At 36.8% G+C, this 20017-nt stretch overlaps 1 protein-coding gene across 5 annotated transcripts in view; it reads left to right on the top strand.

Moving 5' to 3' along the window:
• Positions 1 to 20017, top strand: part of LOC134529692 (homeobox protein cut) — a 393665-nt gene that overhangs the window by 349010 nt on the left and 24638 nt on the right. For all 5 annotated transcript variants that reach the window (XM_063364052.1, XM_063364049.1, XM_063364053.1 and 2 more), the window contains 2 exons: positions 14771 to 14925; positions 19823 to 19971. In XM_063364052.1, the coding sequence (XP_063220122.1) occupies positions 14771 to 14925; positions 19823 to 19971 (304 nt within the window). The remainder of the gene's footprint in view (positions 1 to 14770; positions 14926 to 19822; positions 19972 to 20017) is intronic.

Raw genomic sequence — 20017 nt, 5'->3', positions numbered from 1 at the left:
ACTTGCACAACATTTTGTTGGGTTTCTACGAACACCAGCATGGTCCTGAAACGATTCTAGTAATAAAGTACGCACATGCATATAGTATTACAAAATTCATATTCTTTATTTGTTTGTACAGCGTGCGGTGTGTGGCGGGATAATTTTCTTTAAAGCGAGCACTTCTACCGCTTTTACGCCCAAGAGATGTACAGTAAAGTCTTGATCATCCGAGGAAATGAAGACCAACGACAGACGTAATAAAAACCTCTGATGATAAAGCCATACCTCGCAAACCGACTGCCACTCTACCGCCTACTGCCTTCCAATACCTCTACCACCCTACCGCCTACTGCCTTGCTGCCTTCCAACACCCTTTCCACCCTACCGCCTACTGCCTTGTTGCCTTCCAACATCCATTACACCCTACCGCCTACTGCCTTGCTGCCTTCCAACAACCCTTCCACCCTACCGACTACTGCCGTGCTGCCTTCCAAAATCCCTTCCACCCTAGCGCCTACTGCCTTGCTGCCTTCCAACAACCCTTCCACCCTACCGCCTACTGCCTTGCTGCCTTCCAACACCCAATCCACCCTCCCGACACTCTGCAGCGGAAATCGTCACTACAGGAAGCCGTATTTCTGCACCGTCACAGTTGGACTAAACCGAGAACAGCAATTGCTGTTGTAATGAACACACTTGCTGCATCCAGGCATTGTTCTTTGGAATCATCAAACATTCGACTTTCTGCGAAAACTCCTGCCGTGTTCACAAATCGCCCTTTTAATTAAGCCAATTTAATTTTTAAATTTAAATATCAAGGTTTTTTTTTTGTTTCGTATTCATTGTTAATTCAAACGAGCTAGGCCTTGAGAGTTTTGGATTACACAGCTACTCCAATATTTTTTGTTTACTTTTCGCTATTAACCACGAACCACACTCTGGTACGTGGAATAAAAAAAACCATCATGCAGCTCTCACCCATGAAGTCCAGCGGATGTTCGGAAATGAACTTTCTTCCTTTTGAGGACGCCCATGTCGATATCACTGTGAAAATCAAAATACAAGGAGTTGGCACACTAGCATGGCCAGTTCGGCCGTTGATGTGACGTGACACGAGGCTGTAGAACGGAGCAGGGGTGGAATACCGGGGAGGGGGGAACGGGAGTACCCCGAGAAACACCCTAGAGACTCTCGGAAACGTCTGTCACATTTCCCACAAAGAGAAAATTCGGCTCCGACCCTCCGAGGATTGGCCCCTGATAGGCTTGGTGGTGGGCAAGTCATCACCGTGACTCCTAACACACTTCCACATTTGCTAACTGCATTTTGTTTCTGACGCCTCACTTTGGTTTATATTCACATGTTAAGATATAAATAGCTAGAGACTGCCGACTTAAAATCATGCGTAAATTATTTCTGAAAGTTTTTAGCTTTCGAGCCTTAAAAAAAAAGTAGGTGCTTTCCTGTGATAGTGGAATATTTTATATTACATTTTATCATTCAAATGTTGGTAATATGTATTTTTCAAAACTACTCTTTGATAAAGAAACACGTATTGCTGTCGATGAGATGTTTAGCTCATATGGATAGATAAAGTGTCGTCAAAGCCACGAGGGCGGAACAGCGACGAAATGCATCAGTTGCAAAAAACGGGAGTACCCCGAGAAAACCCAACGGCAACGCTCACCTGCTCCCCCATTGCGGGAAATGCAGGTTGATCTCGCGGAGAAAGAGAGAGAGAGAGAGAGAGAGAGAGAGAGAGAGAGAGAGAGAGAGAGAGAGAGTTGCGGGTCGCGAGCTCAGAGCAGACTACCTTCAGCATGCACGTACAGCATTCGCAGCTGCTGACGCGACAAAACAACCACACCATTCCCAGATACGGAGGAAAAACTTACCTGTTTTAGGTGGTTTGGTATAGGGATTTCATCAAGCGTAATTGTAGGTACCGTTAAGTGAGGTCCAGTCGTAAAAACAGACTTTATTTTGCGAATCCAATTACGAGATAAAAAAAACATACATCGCTGTCCAACTCTTTAAAGGCCGCATTTTAAGCTTTGGGGAAACATTTGTGATCCTTCTGCTATAAATAGGCTACAGTTAGTTAGCAGAGATGATATGACGTTTTTTATCAGAAAACTGGAAAACTGTTTGAACTTACATTAGTTGATTTATACAATTTAAATAGTAAAAGTGTAATATTTATTTGTTTTTTAATTTTTAATGCTGCATCGTTTAATACTTGTTTTTTCACCAGAACGTGAGCTAGGTACGCTACGTTTTGGTTGCGTACAAAAAGAAGCTTGCTTTAATTCTATGTGCTGAGATCCAAATTTTTAACATTGTATCGCAATAAGGCATGATAAAAAAGAACAAACCATTTACTTAGCAAATCTAGGTATTTTTTAAATAATTCAATTTATTTGAACACTTTACAAATATATAAAATTTTATCACAACACACAATCTACTCCGAAAATTGAACGTAGTCACCTCTGAGTGTTCGCCAACTTGTGTGGAAAAGTGAACAAGGCTGACACGGATGCGACTCGTGTATACACGTAGGGCCGTGAAATTTGTTTAGTTATATGTATTCCAATAGCTTCATCCACTACATTTTATCCAAGACTGAACAAAATCGCTGTTCCTTTTTACAGCCACGGCAAAATATAATAAAAATTAGCCCATGACTTTACTATTTCACACCCTCACATTTCTTCATAGTACAATCAGCATTTTGGTATGTTCCAATTCTGATTCAATCAGCATTCACTTATTTCGTACTCGTAGACGCAAGGCTATGCAGAACTAATTGAGATATAACCCCATAGTTTTAAGGTATTCTGTCAATCAGCTCTATTATTTTTGTGTAAATTTGAGTGTCCTTCTACTTTAGCTCCCTTGTAATCTAGACATATCTAAAGTCACGATGGAAGGTTTTGTACAGGCTCCACTAAAAGCTTCCAACAAAACTGCTGCCTCAGCCTCCATGATATCTGGTATGGACGTTTCTATGGAATAACCTATGGCACGATACTTTATCCACAGCATCTACAATGCAATTGTCAACTTCATTTATTATGGATATAAGTATTACGAAAACTTTTATCACTTAAAAGACACCTGTTTTAGTTTATAGTTTCTGCTTATTTAGCTCAAACTTGTAGAGTAGTGGCTTCTGGGAAACAATCTACATATTTGTTAAAAATAATATTCTTTCAGAAACTATCCTTTTCTGTCATTGTTTAGTTAATAATACTGGTGTGGGTTTTATTGGTGTATATTGTTTTCAATTATATTATCCACATGTCACATGTGTACCTGCAGGTATGTAGGATAGGTTTGTGAGATAGTAGGGGAGAAAAAAGGATAACCTTTATTTTCTCATTCAATTGTAATCGAGCGATATTGATTTATAATTGGATTCATTGCAGTACATTTCAATCCCGGAATAGGTCTACTTTATTACGAATAAATGTAACAAGTCTATATAAGCCTAACATACGTTCAGATGCAATGAAAAACATGACGCATTTCTGAAATATTTTGTGTGAAAAACGAGTTGGATTATAAGAAAACGACGTAATACTACTTATCATAATCACAAAAAACAATTTACAAATACGTGTCAAAATCCTACGCAGCGAAAATGTTCGCGTTTTTCACATAAAATATTAAGTAGGTAACGAGAGACTAACGAAAAATAAAAATGTTATTTCTATCTCTTTCGTTAACATTTAAGAAACTGTTTGACATTACCAGTCACAGAAACAAATATAATATCCTCAAACTTTATACTGAAAGTGTTAGGTAATTTGCAAGTTATTTCTCATGAACACACGAATTTTGTAGGTTGGACTGACACTTGTGTTGCAATTTTTAAATGCAGTAAATTGCACGTATTCTTCAAACCATCAAATATGAGTTTATATAATAACATTTATTTTTCCTTTGGGATAATTTTAAATTTCAAACAAATATAACTTAGGTACGACTCGGCGATGAACGTACGTGCGTGCGTGCGTGCGTGCGTGCGTGCGTGCGTGCGTGCGTGCGTGCGTGCGTGCGTGCGTGCGTGCGTGCGTGCGTGCGTGCGTGCGTGCGTGCGTGCGTGCGTGCGTGCGTGCGTGCGTGCGTGCGTGCGTGCGTGCGTGCGTGCGTGCGTGCGTGCGTGCGTGCGTGCGTGCGTGCGTGCGTGCGTGCGTGCGTGCGTGCGTGCGTGCGTGCGTGCGTGCGTGCGTGCGTGCGTGCGTGCGTGCGTGCGTGCGTGCGTGCGTGCGTGCGTGCGTGCGTGCGTGCGTGCGTGCGTGCGTGCGTGCGTGCGTGCGTGCGTGCGTGCGTGCGTGCGTGCGTGCGTGCGTGCGTGCGTGCGTGCGTGCGTGCGTGCGTGCGTGCGTGCGTGCGTACGTACGTACATTTCAAATTGCGTAATTTTTATCTGAATACACATCACATAATATTACACCATATGCGCATACAAATGGACAAGACGGTAGATTATTTAAATACACTTCAAAAACAACCAAACACGATTGAAAATGGGTGAGCATTTACAAATTTCATCACAGTTGGTAACTCAAGACGTTGACAGTAGTCTAATTGGCAAAAATTTCAACCTTGTAGGAAACCTGCTACAGAAAAACAATATCAATAACCAAAACTTCCATGAAAACCATAGAAAAAGGCCAGCACTCTGCAAAACCTCCCACAGAACTCTCCATACCTGCTGGCATTGAAATCTCCAAGGAAATACACATCGTGGCATACCCGCTTAAGTGATACCCATGTGCAGTGAGACCAGAAGTGATGGAGTCGATGGCATCCAGAACTGTCCTGTGGAGATATAGATTCAAGAAAATGGCGTATAGTTGAACATGAACACAGAATTTTTATTTTTATCATGCTTGAGAAATTTGCTTTCCTTCAGCTTATCATTTTTTCTGTCGGTAAATGACAATTAGACCAGGATCTGCTTTAGCGATTCGGTATAAATTAGTTCCTCCCACATGTTATTTTACAGCATAATGGCAGAGTCGGAGTTAGTTTTCTAGATATCTCAAAGTGCCCAATCCCTGAAAATATTGGAACATGTACGGATTAAATCTGCCGATTAGTTTTCTTTTAATTTTATAGTATCAGTTTAGTCCTTATGGCTGATGATTATTTGAGATACAAAAATGTCCACGATGTTTAGTCTGGGCTTATAATTCTTACTAATTCTAGGCTATGATCACAGTTGGGCTATTATCAGCACTGATAATAATCTTTATCTAGGAAAACTAAACTTTCTTTCAGATTTTCAAGCCTTTTAAAAAAGGCCTCTCAATGTTTAAGACTATTCCCATTTAATATTGTGCCAAAATCAACTTTACCAGCAAGCTCCATGACTGTTTACTTACTCTGTTTTTATTTCCTCTTAAGAATTCTTACTGATGCAGATAAATAAGTTTAGTCTAAACCCATATTTAAAGCATTCTTCAAAAATTTATTCAACACTGGAACATTATTGAGTTTATGCTCTATAACTGACGATTAAGATTCTATACGAGTACCTATTTCCGGAGCCATGTTTTCCAGATTTTTGGAAAGCATTACTAATTCATATCATACCCTCTTACTTTCTAGGGTACTTTGTTTGAAATAATTTTACTGTAGTTGCTAAATGTATATTCTGGGTGTTTTCGTATAATATTTTCTATTAACATAACGAAATTTTGGTAGGATTTCGTCCTTTCCTCTCTTTTCTCTAGAAAAAATTCCCATTTATTCTTTTTAACCAATGCATTTATTAATTTTAGATTATATCAGGAAGACTCAATTGCTTCAAGATCCAACACGAGCATTTGGTATTCATTGTCCTTCTTACCATATTTTGGGTACAATAGCCAGGGGCGTACCCAGTGTAAGGGAAATGAGGGGAATATATATTCCCCATACCGAAATCCTAAAATAATCTAACTTTATCCACAACAAAAGGAAAAACATTTAAGGAAGCAAACAGCAAAGATGTTCTACTTTCCCCCTCCTTCCCAAATGATATTCTGCGTATGCTCCTGGCAATCGTTTTCACTGATCTTTCTTGGTGGAAAAATGATTTTGTCTACCTTTGGTTTGTAACTATGCTATTTTTATGTGCCTCTACTCTGGAAGCTGCTAATTGGCAAACATCAATTTGTCTGTTAATGCTTAAACAATACTTTTCAAGATCGGCACCATATATGTGTTGTTCCTTAATCTCACCTGTTGCCCTTTCACAACTTACTTATACGATGTTAACCAATTTATAAGGTTTTTTGAGTTGAGATATTCTTTGCCTTCGTAACAATTGTTTCCAAATGCAGCTGAAGATTAGCCAATAATATTTTTGTGGATATATCTGAACCATTGGCTAACTTTAAACTGCCGGAGTTGTCTAACAATGCCTTGGTATTTTTACTGCCTTTTACTTGCCACTAATAAAGTTAATTATGGTCACGGGGTAGTGGATACAAATGTACTATCACTTAGTTGAATCTGGTGGACCGATTTCTTAAAAAAATATATACGAAAATACGACGTGGTGCAGTGTATGTATAACCTGTTATTGTTCGCATCATTCTCCACTAAAGGCTTTTAATCATCATAAGATATGAACCAGGCATCCATGGTTATGCATACAGGTAGGTATAATTTGATCACCTCACTAAGGGACAGTTATTATTTAATTTTATCGAATTCTAATGTAAGTCACAATGGAACAGTAGCAATTATACTTCTTTCACAAAGTTTTCTAACGATAAAAATATTAGGTTTATTAATACTAATCCATACCATCCTTGGTACATGGGCAACACAAAGAAGAGGGCATAGTCTGCAATGAAATCGCGTAAACAAATGAGGGGTAGTGATTGTTCACAGTGTTTTGCCAGAATGCTGATAAACCATCGTGTATCACCTTGTACCGTGACAAAGGCCACTTAGTACAGATAAAACAATAAGGAAAACATATGCCAGTCGCACTCCGAATGTTTGCTTCACAGTACCTCGTCAATGCAAGAACAATGGGTCATGGTTGACTTTGGGCACCTGCTATTATCGTTGAGATGACATAGCCTCTATCGTCTAAGGTTATAAATAATGTCATGTTGCAGTAAAGATGCTGCTACATAGCCATCATTTACCACACAATTGTACTACAGCAAATGGATAAATTCTAAACACATATCTGCCATTGAGAAGTAACATTCCAATGTCTCTGAGTACTGAAGTAAAAACCGACTCATGTCACGGCACTATACCAGAAGGGATAATAATACAATCGCCAATTAAAGAAGCAGAGTTGAGAGAATTTGAGACTTTTGCCCTGAGGTTCGTGCAGCAGACTAGCTCGTCTTTAAGATTTTATTAGAAAATTTTATGTAAAGAAATGGTGTATTAAATATGTACGAGGGGCATAAAATATTTATGTACATTTTACCATTTTCCACCAACCATGGTTCACCATTTGACCGACCAAGACAGCTGCTGTTAGATAGTGCAGTGATATACTACCTGGGGCAGCACTTGGCTGTGGGGTGCAACTAGTGTATACAACACAACATTCATGAAGCCACTGTCACAACACATGTTGACACTTTTGGGGGACGGGGGTGGATCATTGATGGCAGTGCTAGACAAAGTAATTTCTAATGGTGTAGAGTATGATTCCAGCAGCGATTCATAAGTTATTGTTGGACATCAATCATCGTTACGAAAAGCCACTTTCAAGTATAGTGAAGGTTTAAAAACAGTGTGTACATCAATGGCAGAAATGGAAAGCGGTCACAAGAATTTCCATAAAAACCTTGCAGTGCATCTTACCCGAGCACTCAATGATGACTAAGATTTCTGTCAGGAAGGTTTCCAAAACCTTGACTACATTGCAAAGGAAATAGCGAGTGTGCCTGAGCAGAGACATCTTGCAACATCACAGTTAGATCCATCATTTTAAATGTCTCAACTTGGTTAAGACCATGAAACATGGCTACAATACTAGTAACTGGAGTCCAAACTCAGTCAAGGCAATGAAAGTATAAGGGCCACTTTCTGTTGAATAAATTCAATGCCCTCGGCTGGCAAGCATGTGGCTGTAGTGTTTTGGGATTCTAAGGGAAGCATCCTCATCAAGAAACTGTAGCTGAGGGCCATCGTTAAAAGCACATAGCAGTGACATTTTGGTGATACAGTGTTTCATGGTTAAGAAATGTCCATGACACTGTGTGAAAGATATGTGCCTGTAGCCCACGTGCAAGTTGGGAAATCAGCACTGCCGGTGCTGACATGGGGTTTCAGGTGCTGAGGCAATATGCACCTACTTTACTCTTCAAATATTGTTTCAGCTTATTATTATCACTAGTTCAAAGTCCTGGTAGGCAAGGTCTGTATGCAAACAATATTTTTCAGAATTTGAAGTACTGCAAGAAGCTGACCTGGTGTGGTTGCAAGGCACTCCACAAAAATAGTTTAAAGAGGACCGAGAGAAGCTACCTACCACAGTGGTGGTGCAAGTGTGTATATTTTAAGAAAGATTAAGAAAACGAAGCTTTCCAATGCTTTGCAACTATTCTGTGTGAGAAAAAAATAGTGTAATTCACTATAGCATATTCCTCATGCAATTTTGTTACAATCTTAGAAATGCTCCATTTCCTACATTGATAGTGTCAATGATGAGAGAAGTACCTATGTATTTTAACAGATGATAACTTTGAAGATCACTGGTTTGAAATCCATTTGACACAAGGATGTTAGATTTTCAACGTCTTTTCCCCTTACTTGTTTTAACAACCTGAAAAAAAATATTTAGAACGCAATTAAATAAATTGTTATTTGCATTACACGACTATAGAAACAAAACCTCATCTGTCTGAAAATAATTAGCACAGAATTACGGGCAAAACCAATCAATTTTTTAAGATTTATATGCATCTTTAAAAACTAAAAAAAAAAAAAATGCAGACAGATAAACAGATACACACGTTAAACTTATAACACCCCTCTGCATCGGGGGTTAAAAAAAAAAAAAGCTTACATACGTACTCTAAAAACACATGAAATAATTCATTTTCACTGAACGAAACATATTGTATAAAATCAGCATCATTTAAATTTAAAACACTACAGAAAAAAATGTTTAATTAACTGAATTAAAATATAATCTTTGCACTCAGGGAACATTTTATCAAAAAATTATCATTGCTTCAATAATTTGGCACAAGCAATAACTAAAGTGTATTGTTAGCTTTTTTTAGCCAAAACACATTGACAAACATTGAAGTGTATTTAATGTTGTCTAACAAATGTCTTATACATTTTAAAATGCTATTAAAAACCAATTTAACTTACTTTTATTATACTAATGGTAGAATGCTGTTTTAATTGCTGTTGGGGCATATACGGTTGATAACAATATTTTTTTTATATAGTTGATTTGAGTAGAAGGTGCAGAAATATTTGGGTGGTATACAGAATTAATAAAGATTATGTTCTGTGTTAACAGAAATTGTAGTTAAGAGAGGTACCACAGTGAGATGTAATATTAGGTGTATGCACGTGTAATATTTTTTAACACTCATTATATAAATAATTAAGGTATTTCAATGTTGAAAATTGCCACAAGGTGATACAAAATATTAATTTTATTGTTTAACAATGGATCCAATATCTTAAAAACGTACATAAACCACAATGTCAGTTACCTAACTCCAGTTTTTGGTGACTTTTAATACACCCATGGTTTTTAGAAGTAAACACGATACATGAGTGACTGCACAATTTATTCAGATGTGAAACGTTCCTTTCTGACTATACATTAATTTATCTTAATTTTACAAGTAATTCTAAAGTACGTATAATTATTATGAAAATGTGTTACATTGTTTGTGTGAATAGTTAGTTTGGATGTTAGTTAGTACTTATAGGCCCGTCTACAATTGTCCTAACCTGTGCGTGGTCCGCGTCCTTATCCGAATGTGAATGACGTCACATTGACGCACGGAAAACAGCTTTGTCTACAATTGTAGTGTCCTATGTCCGAAACTATTGATTTCTAAAGTTGTCACCAGAGCAAAGTAAAGGTCTTTCGATTGTTTATTTTTTTATTATTGTTTTCGTGCATGTTTTGCAAACGGGAACCGGAAACTCTAATATCGTTAGTGTTCTGTTGCTATTCAATGCTACCAAAGGACACAGGTTGAGACAAAAAGTTCAAATTGACGAATGTCTTCGGACAAAGTAGGTTCGGACCTTCGCCCACATGACGCATGACGTCAGAGGGTCACGTGGACCAATCACCGACGAGTGTCCTTCTGACACAGGTTAGGACATTGCAATTGTAGACTAGGCTTTAGTCCTACAACAAGGGGTTTATATTTTGTTTAGTTACGGACAGGTCATTCGGCAAAGGGCACCCAGCCATTGCTCCTTGCTCAGGACTGTGGTGTCGCCCAGGTGCTCCCGAATGAGCAGTCTTTCAGGAACAGGTCCGCTGCAAGCGACGGACGCGCTGTGCTCACTCACACACTACCGGGTCGGCCAGCTCCCAGGTATCCCACACGCCCCCAGTCCCTGCTCCGAGATACCCTGACATCACCTGATTCGTTTGACACGGCCCTTTACACAGCCACGTTCTTGTAAGAAAAGTATAACTTGAAAAGCAAACGGCACGGGATTTTTCTAACGGGGTCCAGTGACGTGGACTGAGTTAGATACAAGTTCTCAGCTAGTTTCAAACATCCGCAGACGTAGATATAAAATATTATTTACAGTAGTGTACTACCCGAAGTAGACCTCGAGGATGAATAAAAAAATGGGGTGTGGCTGTATCATGGACACGGCCGTGTGTTGTACGTGGATACGTGTACGTAACAGGTAATATTTTCTATACAAAATATAAAATACGCTATTTTATGTATGTTATAATCTTTTTTTTAAATTTTAACATCATATATATTCACTATAACTATTTTACAGTAATGTTTTATACATGCAATCGATAAATTGTGACGAGAGCTGACTATTTAAACTCAAATGAACGTCGTAGCTTCTCAGAGCCAAAAGTTGTACGAAATGGAAATCTCGAAACGCAGCAAAATGACCTCAAAATGGCGGCGCTTCCCCCTCCACCGCGCGCGATGCGTCACAGTCCTCACTTAGCGTAACGAATTCTTTGATCCTTTCTATCCAATGGTGTAATTAAATTTTGGATGGAGATAATAGATATGTAGCTGCAACACCAAACTGTATTCCCCGAATTTGGTTATCATTCTTTTTTTTTAATTGCCTCCCACTATGGAAGCAATTTTAAAGACGTATTCTCGTAAAAAAAAATGGTGATAAAAGTAAAGCTAAACGACGGATGCTTTCAGATCAGATGTTGCGAAGCCGGGCGTTGGAGCGAGACTGGGCATGGGGGGGGGGGGGGGGAGGGGGGCGTTCAATGGCCACAGGAAGGCGAGCGGCCTCTAAGCCAAACGACTGTCAGGTCGACGTTGAAACTGTGCCGTGGTTGAAACAAGATTAACCCTCCGAACATTTCCTACAGTTCAAAAACTAGCACTTCACGAGCGGGAATGTCTGCTCAAGACGTAGCTACATCCTTATTATCTCATCACTGCACCTGAAAGTACGTGTAGGTACTTTGGGGCGTAAAATAAAATATTACATTGTGAATTGTTATTTATTCTCATAGGGTTGTGCGGTCTGACTACACCAGTGTCTTAGGGTGGCGGGGTTTTGGTAAACACGCAAACACGCACACACGCACACACGCACACACGCACACAAGCACACACGAACACACGCACGCACGCACGCACGCACGCACGCACGCACACGCACACACGCATGCCACTGGCGGGAGGTTCGAAATGTGCCGGGAAGTTGGATGTGTTGGAGTGATGGGAACGTCGGACTCCCAGGAGGGGCGTAGCCACTGGTCGACGCAAACACTTAAATGCAATAATCGCAAAAAAAAAAAAAAAAAAATATCCTAACTCTTCTCATTAAGTTTACTTCAGTATGTTGTGCCTGAGGTATCACTCGAAATGAGATAGCCAGGGTTCCAACTCGAGGTTTTACTGTCATCAGAATCAGGGGCGCAACAACTAAATTTCCAAAGGGGAGCAATATACCTTTTTATAAAGAATTATCGATCCCCCCTACTGAAGCGGGGTGTCCGGAGGTCCTCCCCCGAGAAAATTTGTATTTCAAGGTGGAAAATGGTGCTATTTAAGCAGTTTTATTATCTAAAAATTGATTACACAGCACTTTCTTTGCCCCCGTTTGCCCCCACTTCAAGGTTTCAGATGGGGGGCAAAATACCCTTGGCCCCCCCCTGTTGTTGCGCCCCTGATCAGAATGTCCTGTGGCCTTGCACAATCTCCTAGGCTGCTAGATCACTCACCACAATAATGGCTGTCATGGTGTGAACCTGAGTCCCACACTTGGGATATGACCAATCACATGAACTAAACTCAGCCAAAGTGAACACACACTTGGGTAAACTCACAATATCGTTAAACAAACACAAGTAAAGAAATAAAACAAGACAACAAGACAATATTAATTTGGAAACAATCAATATTCAATCCCATAAATGTGGATAGTGTAAGCATTGGAAAAATTTAAGTCAAATTAAACATAAACATATTATCAGAACTTACAATAAAAGTCAAATGTATACAGTTCAATTGTTTTTCAGGGGCTAGTAAAAAATGGGGAAATAAATGAACCCTTAATTTTAACAATGAAAACTAACTCAATTTTAATCAAAACACAAAAAAAAACTAAAATATATATTTAACATATTGTGAACTTAATTTATCTTTTCCCACCTGCTTTTTGCAGAAGAATATTTGACAGAAAAAATTTAACTTTTAATTTGTTTTGCATAATTCAAACATATTTTTGCTGTCCTTTAAAAAAAACTGCCTGTTTCAACTTTGAAAAAATTTTGATTCTGAATTCTTAACAAATTTCTGACACTTGCCATTACAGATTCAAGTGACACAACTAGGGTGTACTAGTTTCCAGTCAGTTACTTTTAGGATTAGGTACTTGCTAGAGTTTTAACATTCAATGCTTCAAACATTAACTGCATGTGTTAAAAGTGTGATTTAACGAAGGATGCATACAAAGAAATGTTTAGTATTGAATGTATCATATTGCAATTTAAAACAATGGTTATACACACCTAACCATCCTTTGGAGAGAAATTCTGCTCCAGGCGCCATGATGCTAGGTTACCTACTTAGCAACATTCTGAGAGCACCTCACTGCTGCAATCACAACACAGGAACGTGACAAACTTACTGAAAACTAAACTACGCTAAAGTCAACTCCCTATCGGGCTGCAATAAAGAAGAAACATGTCTTAATTAACATGTTACATGCAAGATATTTATATGTCATTTTAAGTATTTACCATGCAGAATCCATTAGGCATGTAAAACTTAGCCAAATGTGAAAAATTTAATTAAAAATAATTTTTGGGCTTGAAGGGGAAAACTTCTGTATTCCAGCATGCAAGTACATTGATTCAGTATAATCCAACAATATGGTGATGGTTTGTTATTTTTGTGAGTTATTTAAACTCAAAGGTGTTGATATTGTCAAACATTTGGAATGAAATGAGCTAAATATTTTGTTTTTACAAGTTTGGACCATGTAATGTCAATCATTTCAAGTTAGGTTCTAATGTAGGAGGATGGTTGCCAAGTGAAATATGAAATTTATCGGTCTATTATTATTATTATTATTATTTTAGCTTCTCCTTCCCAGGATTAACAAATGCATTAAAATTTAAAAAAAATTAGAAATAGCTTCAGTATGTGATGTGTGTTGTCCAAATGTTTACATTAATAAAGACTTAACTCCATAAGCTACAATGGTAGATCAAAATACATTGAGATACCCACTGATATTATGTAACACAAGGTACTTCATTTTCTAGTTGCCTGTAGGAATTGTGTTATAAAGGAACAAACTTTAAAAAAAAAAAAAAAAAAAAAACACTGAGCATGTTAATCTTCTCTCGTAAACTGCTACATGCAAATAGTCATACATGTTAATATGTTATTGAAATTTTTCTAGAGAAAATTATGTGTGTGGGTAATACTAAGTGGGAATCAAAGTAAGTGTAATTGAGTTTCACGAATAAATATCTGCTATTAACCATACGATAGAATTTAAAATTGTGTTTTTGTTTTATATGCTTGCATGTTAAACTCCATTTAAAATGTCATCTTAAATTAATAATTTATACTCACAATGAATTATGTTCTGCACAATATAAATGTTAGCAAGAATTTATTTACTGTTAATTTTGTGGTGTATTAAGGGCAGGTACACCTTAGTTTGTTGCAAATCTGCAAAGCAAAAACATCATTTTTTTTTTAATTTTCATAATGTAGAAATTAGCAATAAAATATCATTTATTGCCTTCCAATATGCAGTCAAATAAAAATACATAAACTTATATTTATAAGTTTATATATGTGTATCCTACACACTAGAAGTAATTTTTTGATAAATTTGAATGATTCTTACTAAGATACAAACTTCCAACAGTAGTAATTGCTAAATTTCACAAAAACAGGTACATATACTGTACATTAATAAATCAAAGTATTGATCAATTTGTATAGAGATAGAACCTGTTCATATGAATAGTAACATAAAGTTTACAAATAGAGCATTATGTGGTCACTTAAAACACTGTTTGCTTCACCTCACATGTTTGTCCAGACTGGTTGAAAATATATTTTGTAATGTGTAGGTAAAGACACGGGTATTCCGGCATTTGCTAGAGGCGATGCTGAAAACATGACTGAAGAACGCATTGCACACATTCTGAGCGAAGCTAGCCAGATGATGAAAACTCAAGTCGAGGACAGCCGCAGCAACGACAGCAAATCACCTAACCATGCGCAGGTAATCTAGCTGCCATTTAATTTGCAATGTGTGTACAATAACTCAAGATAAACTAAATTATAAATGTAACATGTCACATCAAATCTGCTGCTGCTCTTATTTTATATTCAATGTTGCATGCATGCATTAGTGTTCTTACAGAGCAAGAACAGTATTTGTTAATTACAGTATATAGTTATGCATGTCTTAAACCTAAGAGAACTGAAATATTTAAGTAATATGAGAATGTATTACCAAATAAAATAACAACTAACATTTTAAAGAGATTGGAAATTGTTTGTGACCAAATCCATTTACATGAAAGTCATTTTGAATGAATGTTCATATTATTGTAATACATCTTATATCAGCTTTACCAAGAAACTTTACAACTTGGTCTCTGCTAGGAAAAATCATTATATTTCCACAAACAGATATTTTTATAAACACACCATGTGTTAATAATATTATTTTTGGATAAAGTTTGAATGTAATATACCTATCAATTTTCTACAAGAAAACATTTCTACGGTGCTATTTATCATTTGTGTTCATGGAAGTCAAAGTTAGCTTTGGCGTAGAGTATTATTTTTTTAATGATACAATGAAGAAAAAAAAACTATTGATTTTAATGAACCCACACTTACTGTACTGGCAAATCTTCATGTCATGTAGAATGACGTATTTTTGACCCACACTTTACAAGTTCAGCATTCGGTTATATTGAGCAATCCCAGTTTGTAATAATGTAGACATCAGGCTAGAATAGTTTGGATATGTACAGTATCTATCTACAGTATCTATGGTAATGACAATTTGGAAACTGCACAAGGAAGAAACATTAACAGTTTATCGTCAAAATTATGTAGCATGAGCATTTAAATTACAAACGAGAATATGGAACAAATGTGTTCCTCAACATCAGTTTACCTTAAGTTTGCTAATAAGGGAGAGAACAAAAACACTGATTGTGTTAGTAAGAGCCATTTTAAGGCTTTTAAAAAAATTAAATACATGGTGATCGCTGCAGTACCCAGTGAGGAAAGGCATGGCAAGACATAGTAGCAAGCAAAAATACAAGAAATAGGAATGACAAAAACAATAAATCCAGACAAAATATTGACTGTGGTAGCCGAAAAGGATATTTCATAAAAAAAACTTTAAAAGCAAAAGGGTATGTGTACTGGTTCAACCACCACGAACATCAACACCAATCACAAATCAGCTAAGTGTTGCCATGGCTTACCTCAGAGCATCGCAGTGATGCAGGAACAACTAATACGAGACAGCAACTGAACCAGAACAAGGCTGAGGCAGGAGGCTTGCACGCCTGCACTTGCCTGCACACGCCTGCACTTGCTCCATCACTGCACCTGGGAGGGAAGCTAGCAAAGAAAAGAGTGGGCAATACAAAAATAGCAGGTGGAGAGAGAAGGGAATCACTAGGAGGAAACCGAAGCTCCACAAAGGACGGTGTGGACATCTTCCGATCTTCAAGTAGTCAAGCACTTTGCGCAAATGGAATGCCTTGTTATTAATAATGCCCGGCTGCTACAAATAGTTCTTCATGTGAAATTATAATGGTGTTTAGAAATTAATTTTTTTTTTTCCAGATTGACTACATCTGTAACAATACTGCTATCAATAGACACTATTTTATGGTGTTTGAAAATGAACAAATAGTAAAATTAAAAAAAAAATAAACTTAATATAAATTACCAGGGTGTCCAAAATAAGATTTTTAATGCAAACAAGCCAGGTAGTATTACTCTGAAAACAGTGGGTGCCATTTACTCTGTACTACAAACTAAGCATGCAGGAAAAAAACATTATACTGAAATACAAACAGGGAACCACATGAACCTATTTTCCTGTGTATAAGTTTTCTTGAACTTGACTCACACTCATTTCTTCAGTGGTAATATACAAAGCAAGTTTTCCATTTAAAAAAAAAAAAGTAGCTACACCAACAGTCTATAATCCCACTTAGAAAAATTTAATAAATTTTGTCACTAATATTTTACAAAAGAGTTGTTAAAGCACTAAAATTAAAATTGCATAAAAAGAACACAATCAATGTTTCTGCACCATCTCATGTGCTACAAGAACAGAATTTCCAAACATCACATCCTAGTTTTTGAATTAAATTTCATTTGATTAAAGGTGTTTTTGACCCAATACTGTAATCAGAGAAGAAAGAAAATTACAATTTAATTTATTTCACAGACAAGATAACTAATGTTGTGAGGAATAACTACAAAACATTATTAGGCTGGTTATCATCACTAGAAACTCCACTCTGTGAACGTGTATGCTGTATCAATGCTCTTCCAGTGAGGATCCTAACTGAAATCGAGTAAACATTAACAAGCCAGCATAATTTTACAATGAATATGCTTATAAACAATATCGCTTACTTTTTTCAGGCATTCATCTAACCAGGAATGACAAACAGCAGGGCTTAGTACTGTAAAGGGCCCCAAGTCTTCTTGCTATTAGTGAGGGGCAGAATCATTTAAAAATAATTAGTGGGATGGAAAAGATTTCACAGGTTTTTCTATACCAACAGATATAAATCCAATAGCTCTCACTGTTTCACATAATTAATAACTTTTTCAATGGTTAGCTGACTATGATATTTTCTAATGTATTTGTTTAAAATTACCATCAAATAATAAACTCTACCAAAAAATCAAGCACTCTAAAAACAAGACAAAAACCAACTCTTTAGTGGTTAAGCTAAAAGCTAAAATATCATGAAAACAAAAGTGAGGTGAATGCTGCACATAAAATCATGACATTTTTACAGCATTTTTTTTATTAATGATTATTTTGGTGCTGATGTGTGTGTATGTGTGCGTATGTGTATGTCTGTGTGTGTATATGTATGTATGTGTGTGTATGTATGCATGTGTACACGCACACACACAGAATGAGTCTGAATTTTACCGAAAAACTTTGGCTGCTGGTTCATCACAACAAAATGAGTTGAAAACATTTATACGAGTGTGCTTCCCAATGCTGGTACCCATCTCTAAAGAGGGAGTTGAACCACATTTATTGTAAATAATAGATAATGTATTTAAATGTAACTGAACGTCTGGATTATGTTTAATTGAATGGAGTTGTACAACCACGTGAATTTTGTCACTGTGGAAAGATCATTTCATTGAAATAATTTGGGGTAGTAACATTTCACAAAAATATGTGGAAATTAAAGGTGTTGCCCCCAATTTATTTAATGAAATGATTTTGAGACAAAATCATGTACAGTTTTCAGGCCAATTAAATTTCATTATAATTCTTTCAAAATGTCACAAATGTGCCACTATGTTGTTATGTTAAAAGATGAAACTTATTCTATAATTAGGACGAGGAGGAGAAGTGAAATTTCATGTTGTAAACTGCTTTTCTCCTTCATTCTTTAAGACCAATTCCATTAAAAAAAATCCTACATAAAGTTTCAGGATGAATATTTTCATGTTACAAGTAAAGCATGTTTCACAACAGTGTGATGTAATTTGCTTCATCCAATCTAGCTACCAACGTCGAGGACATTGTGCAAGCATCAGTTGTTGGTTTTGATGTCCGTCACTGTCATCAGAGACGATGAAGAGGAATCGCTTGTTTAATTTTTGCCAAGCATTCAAATAGTTGAGGTTACGACATCATAGTAAAAAATTCATGTGATTGAACTGTTTGCAAAGACATCAGTTTTCAGTTTCTCCTAAATATCAATAAATACATATGATTTTTTCCATCACTACTAGCCACCTTCAGAGGTTACAGGTTCAACACCCGAAGTAAGTTAGTTATTTTGGTTAGTAAGCTGTCTTTCAATAAGCTTTCTGGCATAAATACCATGCATGTGGGAAATTCACAAAGCCCAAATAGTAATAAATACTTTTAATTGGGGACCAGTTCATTTCACTCAAAACTTAAGAAGATTATTAAAATAACATTGTAAATTTACAAGACTATATTTACTTCTACATAAGTTTCAACTCTTACAATTGTTACCAACTGTTAATGAATTCTGGGAGCCCAGATCCCTTCCATTCTTGAAACCTAATTGAGTGAGATGCTACATGAGCATCATAAAGAATATTTTTATTTCTGATGAGTAAAGCCTCTGTTAATATTTTTTTCCTGAATAGGAAGCTATAGTAATTAGTTTTAATTGATTTTTATTAGATGGACTTCATTAGATTGTTTTTCTGCCAATATAGTTTTTGGAGTCACCAAAAACAACGTGTAGATTCAATGACCTTCCGACTAACCATCTAATATTTCACATGCTTTTCAAAATAAAACCACCTAGGTACATTTCAATTAAATATTTTTAAAATGCAGTACACAATATACAGCAAAACTAAATTTTAGTGAAATCATTACTAGTACTTTACTTACTGCACTTCAACATAACAAACAGCTTTCAAGAATGTGCACAAAACTCCTTAAGTCAGACGAGATGTGTTCGATAAAAGACTTTGAAGCTCTGTAAATATCACTTCCAAAGAGCACAAACAACCACATGCAACAATAGTCCTGCAAATAGGCAGCAGAGTTTCAACCGGAGATGTTTTGAGCGAGTCTAATTCGGTTTAGCATGACCTACATAATTGGTGCAAGATTTATAATGGCACTATCTTATCTTGACATGAGAAACTAAGGTGATTCAAGAATATTATTGTACATCATTAGTGAAAACATTGCTCATAGCCACCAAATAGGTAACTATTTTAATGTACTGTTTCATACAAACCATTAATGTCTTAAACATAAAGAAACTTATCTTAGTATGAGTGTGGACTTTTTGGATACTTTTGTGTTTGTGGTTCCATCACATAAGTTTAGAGTGAATATTTGTATAGTATCCATTGATCCTGTTTGACTGTTCAAATTTCCTTTTGCAAAGGATGGATCTCAGAACCGCCGCCTGAAGAAGTATGAAAACGATGACATTCCGCAAGAAAAAGTGGTCCGAATATATCACGAGGAACTTGCCAAACTGATGGGAAGGAGAATGGAAGACACAATGCGCGGGCCACGTGAACACTTTCCTAGGTATAAATCTCTTACACACTGGTCATCTTCATGGTAATAACTTTGA

Source organism: Bacillus rossius, chromosome 2 (assembly GCF_032445375.1).
Source record: "Bacillus rossius redtenbacheri isolate Brsri chromosome 2, Brsri_v3, whole genome shotgun sequence".
NCBI classification, from domain to species: domain Eukaryota; kingdom Metazoa; phylum Arthropoda; class Insecta; order Phasmatodea; family Bacillidae; genus Bacillus; species Bacillus rossius.
Note: the sequence above shows the minus strand (reverse complement) of the source record. Positions and strands in the feature narration are given on the sequence as shown.